The following is a 26,865-nucleotide window of genomic DNA, read 5'->3' as shown; positions in this document are numbered from 1 at the left end:
TGGGTGCAACCTCAAAAAAGACAGAAGATCTCAGTTTGTTTCCAAGGCAAACCATTCAGCATCACAGAAATCCAAGTCTATGCCTCAACCACCAATGGTGAAGAAGCTGAAGTGATCAGTTCTATGATCTGATGACTATGACCTAAAAGTTCTATGACCTAAAAGACCTCCTAGAATTAACACCAAAAATAGATGTCCTATTCATCATAAGGGATTGGAATGCAAAAGTAGGAAATTAAGAAATACTTGGAGTAATGGGCAGGTTTGGCCTTGGAGTACAAAATGAAGCAGGGTAAAGGCTAACATAAATCTGTCAAAATAATGCACTGATCATAGCAAATACTTTTTTTTTCAACAACACAAGAGACAAGTTTACACATGGACATCACCAAACAGTCAATACTGAAATCAGATTGATTACATTCTTTGTAGCCAAAGATAGAGAAGCTATATACAGTCAACAGAAACAAGACTTGGAGCTGACTGTGGCTCACATCATCAGCTTATCATAGCAAAGTTCAGGCTTAAAATAAAGAAAGTGGGGAAAATGACTAGGCCAGCTGGGTAAGACTTAAATCCCCTACAAATACAGTGGAGGTGACAAATAGATTCAAGGGATTAGACCTAGTAAACAGAGTGCCTGAAGAACTATGGACAGAGGTTCACAATATCATATAGGAGGCAGCAAGCAAGCCATCACAAAGAAAAAGAAATGCAGGAAGGCAAAGTGGTTGTCGAAGGAGGCTTTACGAATAGCTGAGGAAGGAGAAGTGAAAAGCAAGGGAGAAAGGGAGAGGTGCACCCAACTAAATGCAGGGTTCCAGAGAATAGCAAGGAGAGACAAGAAGGCCTTCTTCAGTGAAAAATTCAAAGAAATAGAGAAAAACAACAGAAGAGAAAGACTAGAGATCTCTCCAAGAAAATTGGAATTATCAAAGGAACATTTCATCCAGAGATGGGCACAATAAAGGACAGAAATGGTAAAGACATAATAGAGGCAGAAGAGATCAAGAAGAGATGGCAAGAATAAACAGAAGAACTGTACAAAAAAAGATCTTAATGACCTGGACAACCTCAACGGTGTGGTTACTCACCCAGAGCCCAACATTCTGGAGTGTGAAGTCAAGCGGGCCTTAGGAAGCACTGCTGCCAATAAAGCTAGTGGAGGTGATGGAATTCCAGAAGAGCTAATTAAAATCCTAAAAGATGATGCTATTAAACTGTTGCACTCAGTATGTCAGCAAATTTGGAAAACCCTACACTGGCCACAGGACTGGAAAATGTCAATCCTCTTCCCAGTTCCCAAGTAGGGAAGTACTAAAGAATGTTCAAACCACCAGACAATTGCACTCATGCCCCATACTAGTAAGATTATGCTCAAAATCCTTCAAGTTAGGCTTTAGCATTATATGAACCAAGAACTTCCAGATGTTCAAGCTGGGTTTAGAAAAGGCAGAGGAACCAGAGATCAAATTGCCAACTTTCACTGGATCATAGAAAAAGCAAGAGAATTCCAGAAAAATATCTACCTCGGTTTCATTTACTACGCGAAAGCCTTTGAGTGTGTGGATCATAACAAACTGGAAAACTCTTAAAAAGATGGGAATACTAGACCATCTTATCTGTCTCCAGAGAAGCTTGTATGCGGGTCAAGAAGCAACAGTTAGAACCTTGTATGAAACAACTAACTGGTTCAGGATTGAGAAAGAAGTACAACAAGGCTGTTTATTTTCACCCTATTATATAACTTATACACAGAGCATGTCATGTGAAATGCCAGGCTAGATGAGTTACAAGCTAGAAACAAGATTGCTGGGAGAAATATCAGCAACTTCAGATATGCAGATGATACCACTCTAATGGTACCAGCAAAGAGGAACTATAGAGCCTCTTGGTGATAGTGAAGGAGGAGAGTGAAAAAGCCAGCTGAAAACTAAGTATTAAAGTATTGAGATGATGGCATATGGTCCCATCACTTCATGGCAAATAAATGGAGAAAAGGTGAAAGCAGTGACAGATTTCTTTTTCTTGGGCTTGAAAATCACTGCAGATGGTGACTGCAACCATGAAATTAGAAGATGATTGCTTCTTGACCGGAAAGCTGTGACAAACCTAGATGGTGTGTTAAGAAAAGTTAAAGACATCAGTTTGCCAACAAAGGTCCATATAGTCAAGGCTATGGTCTTTCCAGTAGTCATGTATGGATGTGAGAGTTGAATCATAAAGAAGAATTGATGCCATCAACCTGTGGTATTGGAGAAGAGTCTTGAGAGTCCCTTGGACAGCAAGGAGATCAAATAAGTCAATCTTAAAGGAAATCAAACCTAAATACTCATTGGAAGGATTGATGCTGATGCTGAAGCTCCAGCACTTTGGCAACCTCCTGTGAAGAGCTAACTCATTGGAAAAGACCCTGATGCTAGAAAAGATTGAAGGCAGAAGGAGAAGAGAGCGACAAAGGATGAGATGGTTGGATGGCATCCCTAGTTCAATGGACATGAACTTGGGCAAACTCCAGGAGATGGTGAGGGACAGGGGAGCCTGGCTTGCTGTAGTCCACAGGGTCACCGAGAGTCAGACACGACTTAGCAACTGAACAATAACAGCAAAATAGTCTTAACTGTCCATGAATTAGTAAATTGCTTCCTCTTAAAAGATATGTGAAGTTCATTCTTCCACTTCTTTATAGTTACAGGGTGATTTTCTTGATATTGATCTGCATCTTCTTTTGTGAGAGATTTATTCAATGACAGAATATGACCTGAGGTTGTCTTATGACCCCCTAAAGAAGCTAACAGTATTGCTCTGCCCATGCTAATTTGCACATGTTGTTTTCTCTAAAGGGTTCCTGGAGCTTTATCCATACTTGTTTCATGGTGGAATGGACTTTGAAATTTCTTTTAAGTTCAGAACTGACCAACTGAATGGATTGCTGCTTTTCATTTACAACAAAGATGGACCTGATTTTCTTGCTGTATGTTAATTGATTTATTTAAATTTATTTTAAAATGTTAGATGCAGTTTTAAAATCAACAAACCATGTTTTAACATTATATGTGATTTCAATTTCTTTTCAAATTCATTTTTGTTTTTATTTTTTTCCCCTGTATCATTTTCACTTTTGAAGTCCTATAAAACACTTGTATTTTAAGGTCATGATTTTTTAAATGACCATTATACTTTTAAGCTTATAATTTTAACAAAACATCCTAAATATAAGGAATTAAGAAAATTTAATTTAATTCCCTTACATATGAAAAATGTTTCTTTATTACCTTTTTATAATGTCAAAATATATGTATATTTGTTTAATATTATACACACATATACATAAAATACAATAGTACAAGAAACACTCATGAACTTAGCACCAAAGAACTAAAATATTATCAAATTTTTGTACCCACCTCTAGAGTTTCTCTTGGCCCGTTTCCCTGGCTCCCTCTAGAGGTAATATATAATCATAATTTTGTGTTTATTATCTGTTTGCATTTTTATAGTTTGGACACTGTGAGTGAATGCATAAGAATCCTTGTTTTTGAAATTTTGTAAAAGTGATATTATACTCTATCCATAGGCAATTGTTTTAGCCCTTGACTTTGTTTCTGAGTTATTCACGTTATTCATTTTTCATGTCTAAGTAATATGTCTCTTCTACTCTCAGTGAGGTAGTAGTTATTCCATGTTTTTTGCTATGATGAATAAGGCTACTATGAACATTTTTATAGGATGTACTTCAGACACCAGAAGGGTGAACTTTTAGTTGAAGATATTAGTAGAAAGAATATGGGCTTTTGGTGTCAAACAAATGACAGAAAGATAGTTATTTTTCTCTATTACGCAAAATCCTCCAAAATTTTTCTTCTACATACCTGGCAGAACTAAAACTTTCTCTTTTCCCCAGAATTGTTTTACCTAATTTAGTACCTTTTCTAAGTCTAATCTGTTCATACATGTTCCTGTGCCATTGAATGAGTTAATTATCCTGCTGAAGATTCTCCATGACTCTTACTTCCAAAAACCTTACTTCAACCTTTTCCCAGTTTTTAGGGAACAAAAGGTATATCCTGTCTCTGATGTCATTGAACCCCATTCCAATCTTATTTATAACATTAGCACATGTTTGCCTAAGGGCTTCCCAGGTGGTAAAGAATCTGCCTGCCAGTGCAGCAGACACAAGAGATGCAGGTTTGATCTCTGGTTGGGAATATCCTCTGAAGTAGGAAAAGATAACCTGCTCCAGTATTCTTGCCTGGAAGATTCCATGAACAGAGGATCCTGGCAGGGTACAGTTTATAGAGTCGCAAAGAGCTGGACACAACTGAATGACTGAGCACACACACAGCATGCTGGCCTCTGCTATTAAGACAGTGTAATTCTTGGGAACACTTTCTCATACACTAGCAGAACATATTACCTCATATAATCACAGAACACAATAGGAAAAAGCAATATTTACTGAATGGCGGTTTAAAAAAATGAATGACTACCTGATGTACTTCACAAAGATGATTTTTACATAGAAAAGAAATAATTTTTAAAATGTGTTACTTAATGGACATCCCTAGTGTCTCAGATGGTAAAGAATCTGTCTACAGTGCAGGAGATATGGGTTCAATTCCTGGTTGAGAATATCCTCTAGAGTAGGAAATGGCAACCTGCTCCAGTATTCTTGCCTGGAAGATTCCATGGATAGAGCAACCTGGTGGCTACAGTCCATGGGATCTCAAAGAGTCAGTCATGACTGAGCGACTAACAGACTTCACGTTAATTTGTTTCATTATCATGTTCTCAAATCTTCAAGTATCCTCTGGTCACCAGTTTGACTTCTAACAAAATAAGAGCATAGTTCAGTTCAGTCGCTCAGTCGTGTCTGACTCTTTGCGGGCCCATGAATCGCAGCACGCCAGGGCTCCCTGTCCATCACCAACTCCCGGAGTTCACTCAGACTCACGCCCATCGAGTCTGTGATGCCATCCAGCCATCTCATCCTCGGTCATCCCCTTCTCCTCCTGCCCCCAATCCCTCCCAGCATCAGAAAGTCTTTTCCAATGAGTCAACTCTTTGCATGAGGTGGCCAAAGTACTGGAGTTTCAGCTTTAGCATCAGTCCTTCCAAAGGACACCCAGGGCTGATCTCCTTTAGGATGGACTGGTTGTATCTCCTTGCAGTCCAAGCGACTCTCAAGAGTCTTCTCCAACACCACAGTTCAAAAGCATCAGTTCTTCTGCACTCAGCCTTCTTCACAGTCCAACTCTCACTTCCATACATGACCACTGGAAAAACCATAGCCTTGACCAGATGGACCTTTGTTGGCAAAGTAATGTCTCTGCTTTTCAATATGCTATCTAGGTTGGTCATAACTTTCCTTCCAAGGAGTAAGTGTCTTTTAATTTCATGGCTGCAATCATCCTCTGCACTGATTTTTGGAGCCCCTCCTCCCAAAAAAGAACATAGTAGGGAAAATAATTATTGAGTAACATTTTGAAGAAAAACATACGGAGACATTTCCTTACCATGAAATGTGGGTAAAATATGTTCATATTAGAAAATGGCGCCTTAATCTAATGGTACAGACGTAGAAGCAATTATGTTAGTTAGAGATTTAGAATAGAAACACTGAAATATCGAATCAAAATACATCTTACAAATTTGAAATTGAGTTCACTAACCAGTTAAAATAAGCTTAATCAGGCTTGACATTTCATTTTCTTATTGTCTTGTCATATGTTCCCCCTAAATTAAATTGATATATGAAGTAGTATTTTCTCATTTTCTGAAGATTCAAATAAAAATAGAGTCAGAGTTTAAACCGTTCTGTTCTCTTCAGTCACTTAATCACTTATGCTAGGGTTTAGTCTTTTACCTATGTTGCCTCAGAAAGGAAAAAAAAAAAGTTTTTTCCTATATAATATTGCATTACATCATATCAGCATTACTGGGTATAAATGTGTCTGACTCATTACAACGTCCTTCATGTCAATTATAAGCTTGCAAAGTGCTTCATTATATGTTGCTCCAGTTCTGCTTAGAATAAAGTGGGACATTTTTATAGAGTACTTTCAGGGAAATTTCTTGCTTTTCTTCAAGAAGTTGACCTTCTGTTCTCTCCCAACTGCTATTCTGCAGTCTTTTTATATACCTATTTTCTTTTTAATATGAAATACAGATGGAACTGAAGAGTGGAATATTGAGCTTCCGGTTAAATACTAGTCTTACTTTTACACAAGTGGATCTTTGGCCTGGGCTGTCCTACTGTGATGGAAAGTGGAATAAAGTGATCATTAAGAAAAATGATTCCGTCATATCAGCAAGCATGAATGAACTGATGGAGCGCGTGTCAGAGTCCAGAGCCCAGGCCCTGATGGTGAATTCCCCTGTCTATGTGGGAGGAATCCCACAGGAGCTGCATGACTCCTATAAACACCTGAAGCTGGAACAAGGTAAACTTTCTTTGGAAGTACAGCCCTAGTACTACCAGGTCTTGGTGGTTCTGTGTTTCAGGACAGAGCAGTAGAACTGATCTGAGAGCAACATCTATTCATCTGTTTTCTGGAAGAATTTTACACTCTAAAAAAAAAATCACAAAATACTTCTTCAAATAGTTTTGTATGTTGCCCTTAAGAGTATGTTGTTATATCTATTTATATGTTAAATCATACCTATTTATACAATAAATAATAAATCAATATATTTATTCAAACATCTTTATCAGATGTAATTATAATATATATACATATATATTTGTATGTACATGTATATGTGTATGTGTATATATAGAGAGATACACACATGCACACACACACACACACACACACACACACACACACACACATATATATATATATATATATATATATATATATATATATATATATAGTATGTTTGGGATTCCCTGGTGGCTCAGACGGTAGAGCGTCTGCCTGCAATACGGGAGACCCAGGTTCGATCCCCAGCTCGGAAAGATCCCCTGGAGAAGGAAATGGCAACCCACTCCAGTACTCTTCCCTAGAAAATTCCATGGATGGGGGAGCTTGGTGGGCTACAGTCGATGGGGTCACAAAGAATCAGACATGACTGAGCAACTTCACTCACTCACTCATAGTGTTTCCTTGTATGTTTTTCTTGGATAAGCATGTGGTTCTGGTTCTTTTAAATGCTGATCATTATCTATATTTACAGATTAAAAAATAGGTTAGTGTGCACAGCCAGTAAAAATGGCCTTAAATACCCTGGGTTTTTTTTCTGACATCAATGCTATTTGTTTCCATGCATTTCCATGGAGCTCTTATGAAGCAAAGCACATGAAAATGTGAGGTTGCTTTAATTTCTGACATACCTGTGAAAAATATGTATGTCATTTAATATTCATAACCATCAATGAAAGGAAAAAGTACACGTGTATGATGTATAGCTAAAGGAAACCTTTAACCCATATAAGGAGTTTGAACATAATTGGAGAAATTATTGTTTAAAAAAGACTAACTGTATGTGAGTTCATATCGTGTGACATGTGTGGTTCTGAAAACCTCATGTTAGAATAATTGGGTCGGTTCTTCATAGCAAGCCCATGAGACAGGTATTATTACTTGTATCCCCATTTTAAAGATTAGGAAACTAGAGGGCAGAGAGGAAAGTAATTTGCTCAAGGTCGGTGGCTACTAAGCAGATGGCAAGCCTGCCCATCTTGGGCTGCCTGGTGTTAAAGCCCACTTTCATTATTATAGTCAAGTGTTCTTTTTCATGGGCACTGGTTGAAGTTACTTCCTCTATGAAGTGGGAAAAGCACAGAAACTTCCAGCTTGTATGCTTCTGTGTAGAAAATGTTCTCAACATATTTCAAGACCTGTGCACCCTGAATGGTTAAAATTTCCATGAAGCAGTCTTTGCCTATTTGGTAAGTACATAAAGATTTAAATGTCTTTGAATAGAAAATATATGGCAAGCTCTAAGGAGACTTTTAGAAGGGTACTAGTAAGGGAGTTAATGAATATCTGGGGTATAAGACAGTAATGACATTTTCAAGGCACTTAAGATGTAACAGCAGCTAAAAATATTACATTCATATAAGGGCTTCTTTGGGTTTTCAGGTTTCTGAGGTTAGAAAGAGCTTGAAAACTCTTTATAAGAACAAAATTACTTGATTCTATTTATGTCTAGGAAAAATCCTCCGTATACTGAGCATGTTACTGTCAAAGTACACCAAAACCCATTATTATGAATGTCCTAGAAAGCTGGCTAAAATTGGAATTATTAAGATGATAATGATGAAACTTTAAAGCATCAACATAGACCCAAGAGGACTAACTCTATGACTAAGACTGTGATACTAGAAGATATTTTATTTATGGATAATACTAAATTTTTATCATTGCAGTATCATCCATATCAGTGGTCTCAAACCACTGATAAAATATTGAAGTATAGTAGCTAAAACTTTGTAAGAACTCAATAAAATTAGCTATTATTATTATTCAAGATCCACTGGAATTGCCCAGAAAAGGTGTTTTTTTTTTTTTAAATGCAGAGTTTAAATGGTATTTAAATGGCTTTGTCTCCTAAGATTCTGACTCAGATGCTTTGAATAGTACTGATTTATATAAGTAGCAGCATGTTTTACACAGTGATCAGGAGAACATTCACAATATAAAGGTGCTGCATGCATGTAGTAAATTGCAACTAAAAATAATCCTATTCACTTACTGTATTTTTTTCAGTCCACTATCATAAAAATTGTTCTATGTTTTTTCACTGGGCTTTCCTGCTGGTTCGGTGGTAAAGAATCCACCTGCAATGCAGGAGACCCAAGTTTGATCCCTGGATCAGGAAGATCCCCTGGAGAAGGGAATGGCAACTCACTCCAGTATTCTTGCCTGGTAAATGCCATGGACAAATAGCCTGGTGGGCTACAGTCCATGGGGTCACAAAGAGTCAGACAGGACTTAGCAGCTAAAGGACAACAGCAACATGCTTCTCCATTAACACCTTTTCCAAAGGCTCTATTTTTGTGGTCCTACTAGAGCTGTTTTTTAAAATATCCATTATTGTCACAATCTTCCTTTAAATCAAAGGCAGATTAATTTTCCTCTATGTTCTGGAGACACTGGACAACATAATGTGCGGAAGATATACCACCTTAGACCATGGGCACTTGGGTTGGGAGTGAGTGGACCATGGCATGTGGTCTCCCAGGTTATGGTCTGTCCATAGCTCTGAGCAGAGAGGTTAAGAGTGGGCCCAAGTGCCCCCGGGTTGGACTCCTCCCCCAGAGGGCTACTGTGTCTCTCAGGTTTGTCAACCCAGAGTTCTAGACCACCTTCGAGTTTTTCAGAGACCTGGGAGGAGGATAGGTGTAGAGAGTCACTTTCAGTTTTCATAAAGGCAGGGAAAAAAAGATGAGGAGGCATCACTAGTCTTCCCACAGACAGCCCCTCTCCCCTCTTTTTATCCTCGCATCCCATTCATATTTCAGAGATCACTAGGGAGTATTTCCTGCGGGAGGGTTTCTGATGGTGCAGAGTTGGAAGAATGGTACAAACTTTGACAAAATCCTCTGACTACCCTAAGGATAGCACAGCAAGGACCCTGCAATATAGCCTAGGTAGCTGTACCCCTAAGGCCTGAGGGCAGAGTCCCACTTTCTAAGCAGAATTACTACATAGAAGAATCACTCTACTCTCTGTACCTTTTTGCCTCCAGAGTGAAGGAAGCCTATGACTGTGGCCTTTTCCAAATTTAAAATTGTATCTTGTGTATTAACATTTAAGATATTTCTCTAAGTTTGTTTTTTTTTTTTTAACAGTTTTAATTGTAGTTAAATATACCTAACATCAGGGCTTCCCTGGTGGCTCAGAGGTTAAAGCGTCTGCCTGCAATGCGGGAGACTTGGGTTTGATCCCTGGGTTGGGAAGATTCCCTGGAGAAGGAAATGGCAATCCACTCCAGTATTCTTGCCTGGAGAATCCCATGGACTGAGGAGCCTGGTGGGCTACAGTCCACAGGGTCGCAAAGAGTCGGACATGACTGAGTGACTTCACTTTCACTTTATATGTAACATTACTTTGCTGACAAAGGTCTGTATAGTTAAGGGGTTTTCCAGTAGTTGGAAAACCATACATCCAGTGTATGGATGTCAGACCGTAAAGAAGGCTGAATGCCTAAGAATGGATACTTTTGAACTGTGGTGTTGGAGAAGACTCTTGAGAGTCTCTTGGACTGCAAGGAGGTCAAACCAGTCAATCCTAAAGAAAATCAATCCTGAGTATTCATTGAAGGGACTGATGCTAAATCTGAAATTCTAATACTTTGGCCACCTGATATGAAGAACTGACTCATTAGAGAAGACCCTGATGCTGGGAAAGATTGAAGGCAGGAGGAGAAGGGGACAGAGGATGAGATGGTTGGATGGCATCACCAGCTCAATAGACATGAGTTTGAGCAAGCTCCAGGGGATGGTGAAAAACAGGGAAGCCTGGCATGCTGCAGTCCATGGGGTCGCAAAGAGCTGGACACAGCTGAGTGACTGAACAGCAACAAATACCTAACATACAATTGGGGCTTGCCAGGTGACTCAAAGAATCCACTACTAATATAGGAGATATGGATTTGATCCCTGGGTTGGGAAGATCTCCTGCAGAAGGAAATGGCAACCCAGTATTCTTTCCTGGAAAATTCCATGGGCAGAGGAGTCTTGTGGGCTACAGTCCATGGGGTCATAAAGAATTGGACATGACTTAGCAACTCAACAACAGTAACACCTAACATACCATTTACCATCTTAATCACTTTTAAGTGTCCAGCTCAGGCATTTAGTACATTCATGTTTTTGAGCAACAATCAACACCATCCATCTCTAGCAGTCTTTTCATTCTGTGAAACTGAAATTCTGAACCCCTTGAACAATAAAGCGACATTCCTTATAAGGGTGCATTAATGTTTGCCGAAGCTGTCTTTGAATTGTTCATCCTTTTATTGGCAGGGAAACTGGAGGACAAGAGAAGTTAGGTGACAGCTCTGTGCCATCAGAAAATTACTACTTGTAAAGAAATTGGAATTCTTAGCTTCTGAATTTTCAAGGAGATGTGTTTATATTGAGCTTCATTGCTTTCAACTCAATTTACCCAACTTACTGTGTATCTACTGTGTGTTGAAGATAGACTAGCGGTATTGATCAGTCAGGCCTAAAGGAATGTGAATAATAGCAAAGGCATTTAAAAGGAAATAGGCTGCAACTTAATGTGTTAGCAGAAAGAATAACACACCATATAAATGCTGAAGAGAACAATATGGTCATTGTTAGAATTAACTTACTTTACTGTTCAGCATTGCATTGTATTTTATTTCCATTTCTTGCTGGTGGGCTGTAATCTTGAAAAGAACTAATTATCTGTTTGGGGCCATTCAGACTTGACAGTGTTTTGTTCACGAAAGAGAGAGACTATGTGTTCCAGCAATCTCAAACTCAGTCTGTTTGTCCCTTCTTTGACAATTGTGTGCAGTTTTGTGAGCGGAGTGCTGCCAAACCTTGCGGAACTGATCTCTGTTTATACAAAATAGCAAGTCATTCAAAGCTCCAGCTGCGCCCCAGGTGACGTGATGCCCCATGGTTCTGTAAAAAGAGAGCAGTCAGTACACACTTCAAACCCATCTCCTCCACCTTCTCTATTAAACTTCCCAGAACTGAATGCAGCGTGGCTATTCTAAAGTCAACTGAGTAAACTACACTTCCCAAGATGCTTCTTGTGTTGCTATTGCCAAAGTTGAATTTGGTTCCTGTCCTGAGACCATGAACCTGAAACTGGTAATCATTTTGCACAGTCAAGATTATGAAACTCAGTGAAAATGGTGGAGCACAGTGACAGCTCCCAAGTGTCCTGAATTAACTGGGGCTTTGTTCTATGACTATGAAACGTTGTTATGGAATTCATTGCAATAACTCATGATTTTAGTGTATTTTGAAACTACATTCTTTCTCCTTATTGTTCAATCGATAAGTCATGTCTAACTCTTTGCAACCCCATGGATTGCAGGCCATCAGGCTTCCTTGTTCTTCACTGTCTCCAGGAGTTGGCTCAAACTCATGTCCATTGAGTTGGTGATCTTATCCAACCATCTCCTACGGTTCTGCATTAGAACCTCATGCTCCATGCTCAGTCGTGTCCAACTCTTTGTGTCCCTGTGGACTGTAACCTGCCAGGCTCCTCTGTCCATGTGATTTCCCAGGCAACAATACTGGAGTGGCTTCTCCAGAGGATCTTTCCAACCCTGGGACCAAAGCTACATCTACCCATGTTTCCTGCATTGCAGGCGGATTCTTTACGACTGAGCAACGGGGGACCTGAGAGTGTATTTTCTTTTTTCTCAGTGAGCTTCTTGAATAATCATGCTCATTTACATATTAGTTTTTGGCACTTAGACATGGACTTATGAATACAGGTAACTTCATTTTCCAAGACTGAGGAACATGTGAAAACGCTCTCACCATAATGTAAAATTGCCTACACATTATGTAGCACCACTGGACTACATGTTATTTCATGGGAATAAACAGAATGTAAAACAACTGCTCCTAAAAATATATAATACATACTTTTCAGTTGAATCTAATTCAGTTGAATTACAATTATCAGCTTATATATATTTCAAAATAATGTAAATATAAATATTTCCTGCAACAGCTTAGCCTGGTAAAAAGCAGGCATAAAGGAGCAGAAAGGATCTCCCAAAGAAGACTTGAAAGTTTGAAAATTGTGTCTAAACCACCTCCCTAACTTCATCAAAATGTAGTACTACAGAGGGGACAAAAATGATGGCTAATTAAGGACTCAAGCCCTTTGTGTGATACTCATCCCTTACTGTTTGCTAGGTTTCGGTGGTTGCATGAAGGATGTGAAGTTTGCACGGGGGGTTGTCATTAACTTGGCATCCGTGTCCAGTGGTGCTGTCAGAGTCAATCTGGATGGATGCTTGTCAACTGACAGTGCTGCTAAGTGCAGGGGAAATGACTCCATCCTGGTGTACCGGGGAGAAGAGCGGACTACTTATGAGAGCCATCTCCAGCCATTCACAGGTAAAGCAGAGATGCCCTAAATTCAGTGTTCCATGGCTCTTGCTCATCACCTCTTCCCTCCCTGCCAGCCCACCATTATTCTCCATGAGTCCTATGTTAACTTTCCTCCTTCTTATTTCCATTTAAGAATACCTGTATCGAGTAACAGCCTCACATGAAGGAGGCTCGGTACACAGCGATTGGAGCCGGGGACGCACAACAGGAGCAGGTAAAGAGTGTTTATCTTAAAATGCGTATCACACACAAATGCATATATTGTGCAGGTAAAGAAAAGCAAAGCCTCTCACCCGTGCAGCAAGTACCATGTTTGTAATCCTGTGACAGAGCACACCTTGGTTTGCAGAGTCATCTGTTGTTGGTGAAAATGCTTAGTGGATCAGGACTTGTGATTCTTTAAATATTTCATAAAGATTTGTTCAGGCTGAGTCTTTCCTCTTCAGATGCAGAAGAAAGTAAGTTCAAGTTGTCTTGATAAAGGCCCATATCGACTATAATTCATCTAAGAACTGGGAATCTTTACAAGTTGCTTAGTCCCCAAAAAGCTAAAGTCAGGGTTTCCTTTAGGTGAGGATAGGCAGCTTCTGGCCTCTTTGGTGGAGAGCTTGTTTGAAACCCACACTGTGGTTGGAAGCAAATGTGTCTTTTATTGGGCTTCTGCAATGGCTCAATTGGAAAAGAATCTGTCTGCGATACAGGAGACATAGGGGGTGCAGGTTCGATCCCTGTATCAGGAAGATCCACTGGAGGAGGAAAATGGCAACTCATTTCAGTATTCTTGCCTGGAAAATTTCATGGATGGAGGGGCCAGATGGGCTACAGCCCATGGGGTCTCCAAAACAGTTGGATATGACTAAGCTTGCATGCATGTGTCTTTTATCACATAATGGCAGATGTTTGCCATGGTGCTTACTGTTAGGGCCTTAGAATGCCTCTTCCAGGATAGAAATTGCTGAATGGTCTAATTTCTTTGAGTTGAATGGAGAAACGACTAAGAAACGGACTGTATTAGATCTAATCTCAGATAACTGATTTATTAGCACTTTATACCTCTGACAGTGACCACAACATCTTTTCACATAATACCATCACAAAGAGGCATTCATTACGAGAAGTTTTGTGAATCAGTAGCCTTCTACCATTTTAGAGAAAATATTTGTCAGAAAGACAAATACATTTCCATATGATTGACACTCTTGAAGAGTTGTCCTTAGCAAGTCGTGATTTGTTTAAAGACATGTTTGTTTGTTTGTTTTACCAAGCACCCTTTGATGTTTATGATCAATAACAGGTTACTTGGAGAAGGCAATGGCACCCCACTCCACTACTCTTGCCTGGAAAATCCCATGGACGGAGGAGTCTGGTAGGCTGCAGTCCATGGGGTCGCTAAGAGTTGGACACGACTGAGCGACTTCACTTTGACTTTTCACTTTCATGCATTGGAGAAGGAAATGGCAACCCACTCCAGTGTTCTTGCGTAGAGAATCCCAGGGATGGGGGAGCCTGGTGGGCTGCCGTCTATGGGGTCGCACAGAGTCGGACATGACTGAAGTGACTTAGCAACATAGCAACAACAACAGGTTACTAGTGTAGATGTCCTTTGAGGAATCTTTTTAATCTAAAAGACAATTAAATACTGAGATGGGATACTGATAAGAATGTTTGGAGTTTGCTGCCTATAGAGTTTCCAGAAGAGGACAACTTGACACTTTTCCAGGATGAGTTAAATCATCATCTATTTATAGGCAAGACAATGAACTGAATGATCCCTTAAATCCTTTTCAATTTTAGATCTTGGAAAAAGCTCTAATGTAAAATGTTCATTTGTGACTGGCATGTTCTCTGCCCCTGTTTCACATTTCTCTACTTTATTAATAAATATAAAGCCTGCTTTCAGTCTAATTCAGCAACCTAAATTGGTGTCCATAAAGTGCATGGCTTACATAGCCCCGATTTTGAGTACCACCAAGAAAGTATGCAAATAGAGCTCTGAATTTATAGCAGTGATCTGACCACAAAGTCTTATGCCATAAATTCATATTTACATCTGACCACAACACTGAGCAGCTACATGCTCCCAAGGGTTGGAGAATAATTGCACTATTTAATTATTTTTGAGTCAGTTTTGCTCTGTCCCTTATGAGAACACCATCTGTTAGACAGGACTACTTTGCCCTGTACCGCATTTCAGAACTAATAAAATCAGCATCACTCCCATTGTCCCATCACTTGGAACTTGATTGTGTGGCCTGTGCATTTCCTAAAGTTGCTTGTGGTGGTTCACCTGCACAGACAGTGGTTCTCCACCTCTGTGCTCCCCCTCACTCCTTACGTTCATGATGCTTCCCTTGAGGCTGTCCTGTTTTATTGGCCTGAAGAGTAAAGTCAGAGGAGGAGGCTATTTGATGGGGAGAGACCAGGGTGATCCTCCATCGACAGCGCTCAGGAGTCCAGGAGCAGTCAGAGCCCCTCTGTCATCCATCATCCTGCCACGGAGTTCCTCGGGCTTTTTCTCAGCATCCTCAGTGCAGTCAGCTGTGATGAAGTTGTTACTGATCAGAACCAGAGAAATATCTAATAAATAGTTAAAGGTTATGGATTTTTAAAAGTAGAGGATTCAGCTTATAAGTGAGGTTTTGTAGTTTCTATAAACTTTTCATTTTATGTTACTTTGTGATGCTCTGAAGAAAACATCTCTGAAAATGATTTTGTAGAATCTCAAGGGCATCAACTTCTCTACCTGCCCCTTCCTCTGAGTGCAGGTAGGAATGTATCCTGTATATCCCAGCTGGTAGAACTTCACTTCTTTAAAAATTAATTGGAAAAACAATTGAATTTGCAAATGGGATCAGACCTTCAAGTACAATACGATCACATTTGTGATATTTTTTGGCTAATACATTGACGATATAAAAGTGTCAAACCACTATGTATAATAACAGTCTAATTATCTTGCTTCAAAGGGGTACATCATTATATTGTTTGAACTTGTTATCTGCCTACCATCCACCTCCTTCTTTATGAGTGATGTTTAAAACATGTTGGATACATTAAATGTTTTTGGAAAACCTGGTCTAGACTTGAAAGAACGTGATGTCGATGGAGTTTTGATGGTTTTGAAATATCGCTTAAACTGAATGGCTCAAGATGTGCAGTCATATTAAATCAATGCTGAAAAGTTACAACTCTAATAAATTGTATTTATGCTAATGGTTGAGTCTGATTTACTGCAGCCATTAAAAGTGAAGAATAGGAGCAGTAGTCTTTTCAGAACTGCCATTCTGCCTATTTTCTCTTTTATCCTTTCACAGCTCCACAAAGTGTGCCAACTCCCTCAGGAGTCCGCAGCATAAATGGCTATAGCATCGAGGTGACCTGGGATGAACCTGTTGTGGCTAGAGGTGTAATTGAGAAGTATATCCTGAGAGCCTACAGTGAGGATGCTCCCGGTCCACCCCACATGCCCTCTGCCAGCTCTGAGCTTGTCGATACCAACACCTTCACAGGTAAAGTGGGTTCCTCAAGGGAGTAGATCTTATTAATTTTCTTTCTGTTTTGACTTTGAATACAAACATCCGTCAAGCCTTTTGCCCTAGTATGTGAAAAATTCTCAAATTTTTGCCTGGTTACAAACAACAAGAATCATCTAATTATACGGACACCTCTATCCATGAAGGATGAAAAATAATTCTATAAATGTTTATGGGCTTTCATGGATAGTTTCATTATGAGGCTGGTACTTTCTCCATCCCCTAAAGGTTAGGTCACGAGTGGCTTTCACCCTTAATGAGATTCTTATACCTAGGATGCTTATACGCCCTTAAAATGTGAAACTTTTCAAGATCTTATGTATATATAGAGTGCCAGTGACCTATTTACCATGCAAAAGTTTACTCGTTGGGACTAGCCCAAGTTCACAGTACCATTATTTATTGTAAAATTGTTTATTAAACCTAATTATGTCAAGGTAGAGGAGATTAGAGCACCAGCAGTTTGACTGGCAAATCAGTGAATCAATTTCTCACGGTACACCATGGATAGTGTGTACACAGGCGGGAGTGAAATACACACATGAGCAACACACAAGGTCCCATGCTCAAATTTCTGCTTGTGTCGTAAGATAGCAGTTTTCAGCCTCATGAAATGTTAAGGCCCATTTAAATGGAAAGCCAGATTTAAGCCTTTGACCCCCCCAAAAATAAAATGCATCAAAAAAATTTAATAGAAAAAAAAATTTTCCTCTGTCAGAGATACTTTTAAGAACTTGACAAATTAGATGGATTTTCAAAGTGGCCTTAATTGTTTTTCTAACACATCAGTCATCTCTATCAATCTTTACTTCCTTGTTTTAGATACCTTAGAATCTATAGCCCAAATATACAACCAGTTAAAAAAAAATTGTTTATCTTTCATTTCCTTTGTCCTCTATTTTACCCATCTAATAAAAACCCAATCTGATTGGGCCTCTGCCCAGGCTTCACACTGCAGCTAAGTGGTCTAGAGGAAGTCTCAGTTCCCATTTTCTGTTGGACACTCAGTAATGACACCAATCCTACTGTGTTTCTATAATAAGCTCCTTCTCCTATTCTCCTCGTTAAATATTTTATATTTTTCCAAACTATCTAGGTGTTAACCTGCCTTCTTTATCCCACTCAGCTGATAGCCTTATATATGAAATTTTCTTGGACACCAAAAAAGCAAAAATCTATCATAAAGAATTTCTGTCACTCTCTTCCTATGAAATATATACATTAATTGCATTTTTCTGAACAATAGCACTGTTATTATAGGATTAGTGAATTAATGGATGTTAAAACATTTAAAAACATCTTTGGCATATAATATTATTTTCATTATTTTTCACATTTCTCTCCATTTCCCTTCCTGTTTTTACAGAGCTTCCCTTATGCTATTAAAAATATAATCTTCAAAAGTCTTATGGACCCCAACTTTTCCTGCCTTTTTAGAGCTATTACTGGTGGTCTCTCTTCCTCTTACTTATATTTTAACCTCTGTCTCCTGGAGTCATTTACCAAGTGTGGTCCTACGACTTGGATCAACAGCCTCCCCTGAGACCTTCTTATTCATGCACATTCTCCAGCTCACCCCCACCTGCTGAAGCAGAAGCTGTGAAGCAGAGCTCAACAGTCCCGTTTTACCAAGCCCTCCTCTAGTGATGCTGGTGATGCCAAAGTTAGAGCCACTGCCCATTTGGGTTCTGCCCAGGATCATTCAAACGCATCTATCAACACCCATTGGTAAACACAAACAAACCCAAACCCATGATAAGAATCTTCCTTTTATCTAAAGTCCCTTCGAGCTACCACTGTCTCTATCCTCTTCCTAAGGCATCTGTGGTGTCCCCATTTCTTCACTAGGCCTGGCTTCTGCTTACTTGCCTTGTTGAGGACTTCAAAAGCTTCCATTTTAAATATCCACAGAACACTACAATCCTGGTCTCCTCTGCTTGATAGCATTCTGTACTGTGGATTTCTTACCATCTCTTGAAATATTGCATCATTTTTATTATTGTTCTGCTTCTGGGTCCCCTTTTCTCAGTGTCTTTACCCACTCCCTCAGAAGCTCAACTCTGCCTTTTGAAAGACCTCAGGGTTTAGATCTGGGACCTTTTCTCTCTCTTTTTAAATTTTTTTCCACAGTCTTGCTCCAGGAAACTCATAGATTCACAAAGCATCCAATACCCTACAGACACTATTGACTCCTAAATGCACATCCTACCCAGACTTCCAAATGTGTGTATCCAGCAGGCATTCGAAAAAATTGACATTTCCAGTAGATGTCTCATTATTTCTAAATTTACCATCTCCAAAACTGAATTTCTGTTCCTCATCCATTCTCAATATCAATAAATGACATCTCCAGCCCCCCAGTTAATGAAGCTTGAGACTTTTCGAGATGTTTACATCCTGTTCATACATCATATATCCATGTTTATTGATTGCATTTTCTAAACTAGGTGTTAAACTCATCTATGTCTCCCTTTATCTACTGTCCAAGACAAACCATTCCAATATCTTACCTGGACAACTACAGTAACTCTTCTTTCTCATGACACCTCCACCCCGCAACCACCATGATTCCATCCCACCAAGCGACCAGACATCATGGTTCTCTCTTTAAAATTCTGCAGCTGCTTTCCACTGCCTGTCTCCCAATCTCATTTTGTCTCAGTCTCCTCTTATTTTCTGGATTTCCAAATTTTGCTGTTATAAGTAATAGGATTTTTAAAAGTCTGCATACAAATCTTTGGAGGAATGACCGACATTGATGGTAGGTTAAATCCCTTGAAATGGAACAGCTAGATCAAAGTTTCTTAAAGCAGTATTCAGTCTTGGACTCTGAGGTCAAGCAGTGTATGTGTTAGTCGCTCAGTCATGTCCAACTCTTTGTAACTCTATGGACTGTAGCTTGCCAGGCTCCTCTGTCCATGGAATTCTCTAGGCAAGAATAATACTGGAGTGCATTGCCAATCCCTTCTCCAGGTATCTTCCCAACCCAGGATTTGAACCCAGGTCTACTGCACTACAGAAAGGTTTCTTTAGCATCTGAGCCACCTGGGAAGCTGGCTCAAGCAGACATTGATACAAATCTCTGCTGCTTACCCTCCCTGTAACATTGGGGAATTTGTGTATTCTCCTGGGTCTCTTTATGGTGTCTTAACCTATGAAGTTAAGTTATGCTTCCCTGGTGGCTCAGAGGTTAAAGCATCTGCCTGCAATGAAGGAGACCTGGGTTCAATCCCTGGGTTGGGAAGATCCCCTGGAGAAGGAAATGGCAACCCACTCCAGTATTCTTGCCTGGAGAATCCCATGGACGGAGGAGCCTGGAGGGCTACAGTCCATGGGGTCGCAAAACGTTGGACATGACTGAGCAACTTCACTTCAACCTATGAAGTGGGAGAATAATATTAACTTCAGAAGAATATTAAATGTATTAAGTGATATGATATTTCAGCTCTCTTTTCGGCTGTGTAAACTTAGACACATTAATTAACGTGTCTGTGCTTCGGATTCCCTGTGGGTAATGAAATAGCTGCCCACCTCACAGGACAGCTGCGAGGATTAAGGGAGTCCATGTGTATGTAAAGCATACAGGGCAGCCCTTGACACACTGTCACACTGTAAAATGTTAGCTATCAGAAGTTTTTAAAGCATCTAGCACAATGCTTAACATATGGTAATTTCTTAACAAAGATTTAGTTATTTTTTTAGGTTGTCAAATATGTGCCAAAAAGACTATATAAATCATACTCCCACCAGCAAGCAGAATGCAAGATTGTATATTTCACTTTATATCCTAGTTGACAAGTTCTACAGTTAAACTGTAAATTAAAAAAAAAAAAAGTCAGAGTATTAATTTGGCTTACTTTATTCCTGGAGACATTAAGCATTTTCATGTTTACTGACAATATATACTTCTTTTATGACATATCTATCATGTTTCATTATCAGTTTTTCTATTGGAGGATTCACATTTTTCTCATTGATTATAAGTATCTATATATGAAGAACATTGTACTTAAGTTTGCCTTATGTGTTGCAACACTGCAATTTCTTATTTTTCTTTAATTTTGATTTACATTTTTATATGCAGATTTTAAAGCACATTTTCTGTAGTTGATATAATATCTTTAAAAATTTTTTGTTAGTTTTCTATGGGTAATTTGGAAAAAAAAGTCCATATTCTCCATTTAGGGTATACTAATATTTGCTTATTAGATATACCATATTGATAATATGGGCTTCCCTGGTGGCTCAGAGGATAAAGTGTCTGCCTGCAATGCAGGAGACCCAGGTTCGATCCCTGGATTGGGAAGATCCCCTGGAGAAGGAAATGGCAACCCACTCCAGTATTCCTGCCTGAAGAGTCCCATGGACAGAGGAGCCTGAGCGGGCTACAGTCCACAGGGTCTCAAAGAGTCGGACATGACTAAGTGACTTCACTTTGCTTCACTTCATATTGATAATAGACACACACACACACACACACACACACACACACACACACACACACATATATAATGCATATCTTCTGAATTAGCAATTCTAAATTTGAGGTAAGATCGAATCAGAAACAGGGCAGAGAGTGCTCTCAAATTACACAAGATTCTGAAAGGTAATCCTACCTCCAAGATTGAAAACCAGTAAAATAAACTGCTGAATGTTACTGTAGGGCATTTCAAGCATGTGAATGGTATACACAGAGAGGAAAATTAGAGAACCTCTGACCACTTGTTATTTATTTATTTATATATATCCAATCTGTGAAAAACTAAGGGAAAAAAATCTCAATTATTGCAGTTTTGTCAGTTTCTTCAATTTGTCAGTTGTGTTACTTTGGAAGCTTGCTTTTTGTTTGTATTTTTCTTTTTCTTATTACATTTACATTTGCCACTTTTAAAGTTACATTGTTTGAAGTACATCTGTGTAAACAGAATCTAGTTTGATTTACCTTTATAGTCAACTTAAAACTCTCTGTATTTTAGTAGGGGAGTGTAATTCATATTTACTTTTGTAATTTATACAATTGCTCTTATTTCTCCTACCCTATTTTATGGGGTAAAATAACTTCAATACTTTTAATTAATTAATTTTTCTTGCTATTCCTTTATTTCTCTTCTTGCTTGTGCTGGACTATGAATTCTATAACTTTTTTCCTCTCAAGGAATCCTAAATATGTATCTGTTGCTTACAAAGACGTGAACAGATAAGGACATATGTAAGAGGTATATTAAAGGTTATGGAGAACTCTGGTACTGCAAGATGGACTTTTACTGGGAAGAATCGGACTATTAAGGGAGAGGAGTATGAATTGAGAGGCACCAAAGCCAGGCTGAATTAGTATCAATATCAGGTTTCACAGCAAAAGAAAAAAAAAGCAACTAGAGAGTGAGAAAGAAGGGATGAGAAAGTAGAGAGCCAGAAATAATGGATTTGGTGAAGATATTAGGAGTGTAAAGATTGGTTGATGGCAGCTGTTTTGTCAATTGATTGAGAGAACAAGGACCAAGAGAGAGTAAAAGAAAGCAGTTCATGAGTAGCTTTGTTATTGATCTTGAAAGTAATCTTTTAGCAATTCTCAGGTGACTCTTGTTAAGATTTTAAAGCTAAATTTTTGGTTATTATAGTGGTATTTTTTGAATGGAACCATCGAATAAATCCTGAATCCGTAAACCAATTTAGCTGTATTGGTTCAAAAAGGGTCCTTAACCAATTAAGTTATAATAAACTGTGTTGGTTTCTTTTCATGATTTTTTTTTTCTGTTATATAGCAAACTCTCTTTCTTCAAATTTGAGTCTCTCTTTGGCTTGGAAAGTGTGCTGTTGAGACATAGGAGTTTTCAATATTATACATTTCTTCCCAGTTTACCTTCTTCGTTTTAGAAGTCTAGAACAGTTATTGAGTCAAATCAAAGTGAAAGTCGATGTGTTACTTGGTCAGTGTTTTCTGATTCTTTGTGACCCCTTAGACTGTAGCTCACCAGGCTCCTCTGTCCATGGACTTCTCCAAGCAAAAATTACTGGAGTGGGTTGCCATTTCCTTCTCGAAGGGATCTTCCTGACCCAGGGGTTGAACCTGGGTCTCCTGTACCACAGGCAGATTGTTTACCATCTGAGTCACCAAGGAAGTCCCAGGGTCAAATTAATCTGAGTTCAAATCCCAGTAATGTCATTTAGTATGGTATCAGGCAGATTTGAAATTGTATTGCTATATTGGAGTGTCCTCATCTATAAATTCAAGATGAAAACCTTCTTTATGTTATAAAATTGCTGCAAAGATTTAAAAATGAATTAACTCCTAGAATATTTTGCTTGTAGATGGGCACATAATAAATGTTCAATGAATTAATTATTATCTTTATACTTTCGGTCTCTGGATCTGGGTTATTACTTCATAATTTTTTCATTTTTCATTTTTTGATTTTGACACTGTTAATTCTTCTCTTTGAATCTTCTGAGATGATTTTTAAAACTCTTCTACTTCAGTCTTTGATTTGATTTGAATTTCTTTGTCACCTAGCTCACTTTGATTTCTGCCTATTTCTCATATTAACAGGTTTAATCTGTGTTGTTTATCATTTACCTTCAGTCTCTTGTTACTGGATTCCAAGTTCTTTTGGATCTTAATAGCATGAAACTGGTGATTTTTAAGTTTTACAAGCTTCCTGAATTAAATTCTCCCCTGAGCATGGTAGTCTTCTGTAATTTGAGTGCTATAGTCTCTTGTTCTTTTTGAGTTACAGACTTTTTCCCCTATAATCAGTAAAATGCACTTCCATAGTTCATTTGCTGTATCCCTGACTTTTATCTTCAATGTGAGTGTTTGATCAGGAAAACCAAATCATTTTCATGTCATTTTACTGGGCAACTAGTTGTTAATAAAAACCTTCTCTGGGATTAGGATGGGGTCAATTAAGGTAAATTTGCATTTGCCCCACAACAATTTTTAAAAGTCAACTCTTTTCCTCTCGGGCTCAGGTGAAGGAGGAGAGCTGAGAGCTTGTGGGCATTTTGTACTCAGCTCAGGATAAGGTTTGCCCTGAGTTATTTTTCAAGTTGTCCATTTGTTTTCACCTACTGTCTTTTTGTACTTCAAAACCTGTGGTCATTTCATTGGTATTTTCATTCCAATCCCAAAGAACGGCAATGCCAAAGAACGTTCAAACTACCACATGATTACACTCATTTCACATGCTAGCAAAGTCATACTCAAAATCCTTCAAGCTAGGCTTCAACAGTACATGAACCGAGACTTTACAGATGTTCAAGCTGGATTTAAAAAAGGCAGAGGAACCAGAGATCAAATTTCCAACATCCATTGGATCATACAAAAAGCAGGAGAATTCCAGAAAAACATCTACTTCAGTTTCATTGACTACGTGAAAGCCTTTGACTATGTGGATCACAACAAACTGTGGAAAATTCTTAAGGAGATGGGAATACCAGACCTCTTCACCTGCCTCCTGAGAAACCTGTATGGAGGTCAAGAATCAAGAGTTAGAACTGGACATGGAACAACAGACTGGTTCCAAATTGGGAAAGGAGTATGTCAAAGCTGTATATTGTCACCCTGCTTATTTAAATTTTATGTAGAGCACATCATGCGAAATGCTGGACAGGATGATGCACAAGCTGGAATCAAGATTGCCAGAGAAATATCATTAACCTTGGATATGCAGATGATACCACCCTTATGGCATAAAATGAAGAGAAGCTAAAGAGACTCTTGATGAAGATGAGAGGAGAGTGAAAAGTTGGCTTAAAACTCAACATTCAAAAAAACTAAGGTCATAGCATTTGGTCCCATCAACTCAATGCAAATAGATGGAGAAACAATGGAAACAGTGAGATATTTTATTTTCTTGGGCTCCAAAATCACTGTGGATGGTGATTGCAGCCATGAAATTAAAAGACCCTTGCTCCTTGGAAGAAAAGCTGTGACAAACCTAGACAGCATATTAAAAAGCATAGACTTTACTTTGCCAACAAAGGTCCATCTAGTCAAAGCTGTGTTTTTTCCAGTAGTCATGTATGGATGTGAGAGTTGGACCATAAAGAAGGCTGGGCACTGAAGAATTGATGCTTTTGAACTTTGGTGTTGGAGAAGACTCTCTAGAGTCCCTTGGATTGCAAGGAGATCAAACCAGCCAATCCTAAAGGAAATCAACCCTGAATATTCATTGGAAGGACTGATGCTGAAGCTCCAATACTTTGGCCACCTGATACAAAGAACTGACTCATTTGAATGGACCCTAATGCCGGGAAAGATTGAAAGCAGGAAGAGAAGGGTATGACAGAGGATGAGATGGTTGCATAGCATCACCAGTTCAATGGACATGAGTCTGAGCAAACTGTAGGAGATGGTGAAGGACAGGGAACCCTCTCATGCTGCAGTCCATGGGGTTACAAAGAGTTGAACATGGCTGAATGACTGAACAACAAAACCAAGGGTACACACTGATCCCCCTGGCTGGCCTTAAAAAATACAGATGCCTGTGTCTCACCTGGAAGAATCTGATTATTTGGTTTTGAATATAGCCTGGACATTGGTATTTTTAAAGTGTCAGCAGGTAATTCTGTTGTACAGCCAGCACTGGAAACACTGTTCAAAGTGTTTGACACCAGTGATCAAGTCTCAGTTTTAACCAGAAATTCTTATGAGGACTTCCACATCCCAACAGCAACTTGCAAATATAGGATGAAAAAAGAGAAATGCCTGAATAAAAATGATGAACCATTAAAAGAAAGTAATAAAATTAGCCAAGGAAAATCACAGGAAAACAAAAATTAAATGATTCTTGGAAAGAAATAGGAAATTATGGTCAAAGTAACAAAATGTGGAAGGCAAAAGAAAAAAAAAAAAGAATATTAACTAAGGCAGCTGAAAGAATAGAAGCATGAGACAGGATATTTACCATTCATGAGTTTGGCTACCAGAGGATTAAATGAGATAAATCCCAATGGTGTGGAGGGTCCAAGGGTTAACAGCCCCACTCAGGTGCAAATGGGCCCCTTTGGGCCACAGAGTCTAGATTCTGTGCCCTCCAAAGGCCAGGGTTCAGAGCGAGGAGTTCTTGAAAGTTCATTTTCTCAGCTGGAGCCTCGGGGTAGAAAGCCCTGCAGTTATCAGTCCAGTGCATCTTTAGACTAGTTGCAAAGGGCTCCAATTAACTCTGCGTAGCTCTTGCTGATTTTTCCCTCCAGCCCTGTTAACATGCGAAGCTACTGCCCAGAGAGACAGTCCTGGCATTTCCTTTCAAACCCAGGACCGCTCAGAAAGACCCTTCCCAATCTAATTTGAAATTCTGTCAAGAAGGAGTAGATTCAAGAATCTGCACATATACCATTTTTTTCTTTATTTCCCTAAGATGTTTAAACATAAACTTAATTGTTGTCATAATTAGCACAGCACCTGGCACAGTGCTAGGAAAATAATTGATACACAGAAGATATTTTCTCAGTTTTATTGTTGTATTACATTGAGCTAAACTCTAAAAGAGTTGAATTCCTTCTTTAGATAATAATCAAATTTATTATTTACTATAGTATAGCTGATAAGCCAATAATAATAATCTTTCAGATGACTTAAATAAATCTATATTACAAAGGAAAAAAAAGAAAGACTTTTTAATTTATAATGCAGTTGATAATATCACTCTTGCTCTGAAAACTGGTTTGGTCCTCATATACAGTAGATATTAGTCTTGTACCTGAAAAAAAAAGTGGTTTCCATCTTGTAAAATCTCTCATTTTTCTGTCTCTTCCACAGCTAGTAGTAACAATTAGTGAGTCTCAACTCTATTGATCATAAGGTGTTACTGGATTGCTTATGAAATACAGATTCTTGGCTCCATGCACAGGATTCTGTGTATTTGGGCTAGGATTGAGAAATCTGCCTTTCACCAAGTGTTATAGTTGGTCTTCTTGCAGAGGTTTATGAACCACACATTAAAAAACCACTGGAGTGAGAGGAAGAGCCGGTGAGATGGGATCACTTTCACCTTCTGGGCTTGAATTTGTCCCTGCTTTGTTTGTCTTTGCCACTTCTTCCAACTACATGTGGGCAGAACGATGCTTGGGCAGGTGAATAAATAGAAGTAGTGTAAGTAGGGCCTCTGACCCTTAAGGGCAGTGCTTCTGAAAGTTAAAGGAAATGAGAATTATTTAGAATCTTGGTAAGCTCCAGATTTTGATTCAGTAGGTCTGAGACTGTGGTGAGAGATACTACATTTCTAACAATCCCAACTCTCTCATCCCCCAGCCATGATGCCCATTAGA

At 38.9% G+C, this 26,865-nt stretch overlaps 1 protein-coding gene across 1 annotated transcript in view; it reads left to right on the top strand.

The window, feature by feature from the left end:
- Positions 1-26,865, top strand: part of USH2A (usherin) — a 939,490-nt gene that overhangs the window by 402,586 nt on the left and 510,039 nt on the right. Inside the window, exons 25-29 of the mRNA XM_069544562.1 lie at positions 2,844-2,974; positions 6,170-6,443; positions 12,866-13,069; positions 13,197-13,277; positions 16,378-16,572. Of these exons, the coding sequence (XP_069400663.1) occupies positions 2,844-2,974; positions 6,170-6,443; positions 12,866-13,069; positions 13,197-13,277; positions 16,378-16,572 (885 nt within the window). The remainder of the gene's footprint in view (positions 1-2,843; positions 2,975-6,169; positions 6,444-12,865; positions 13,070-13,196; positions 13,278-16,377; positions 16,573-26,865) is intronic.

Source organism: Ovis canadensis, chromosome 12, assembly GCF_042477335.2.
Source record: "Ovis canadensis isolate MfBH-ARS-UI-01 breed Bighorn chromosome 12, ARS-UI_OviCan_v2, whole genome shotgun sequence".
NCBI lineage: Eukaryota > Metazoa > Chordata > Mammalia > Artiodactyla > Bovidae > Ovis > Ovis canadensis.
Note: the sequence above shows the minus strand (reverse complement) of the source record. Positions and strands in the feature narration are given on the sequence as shown.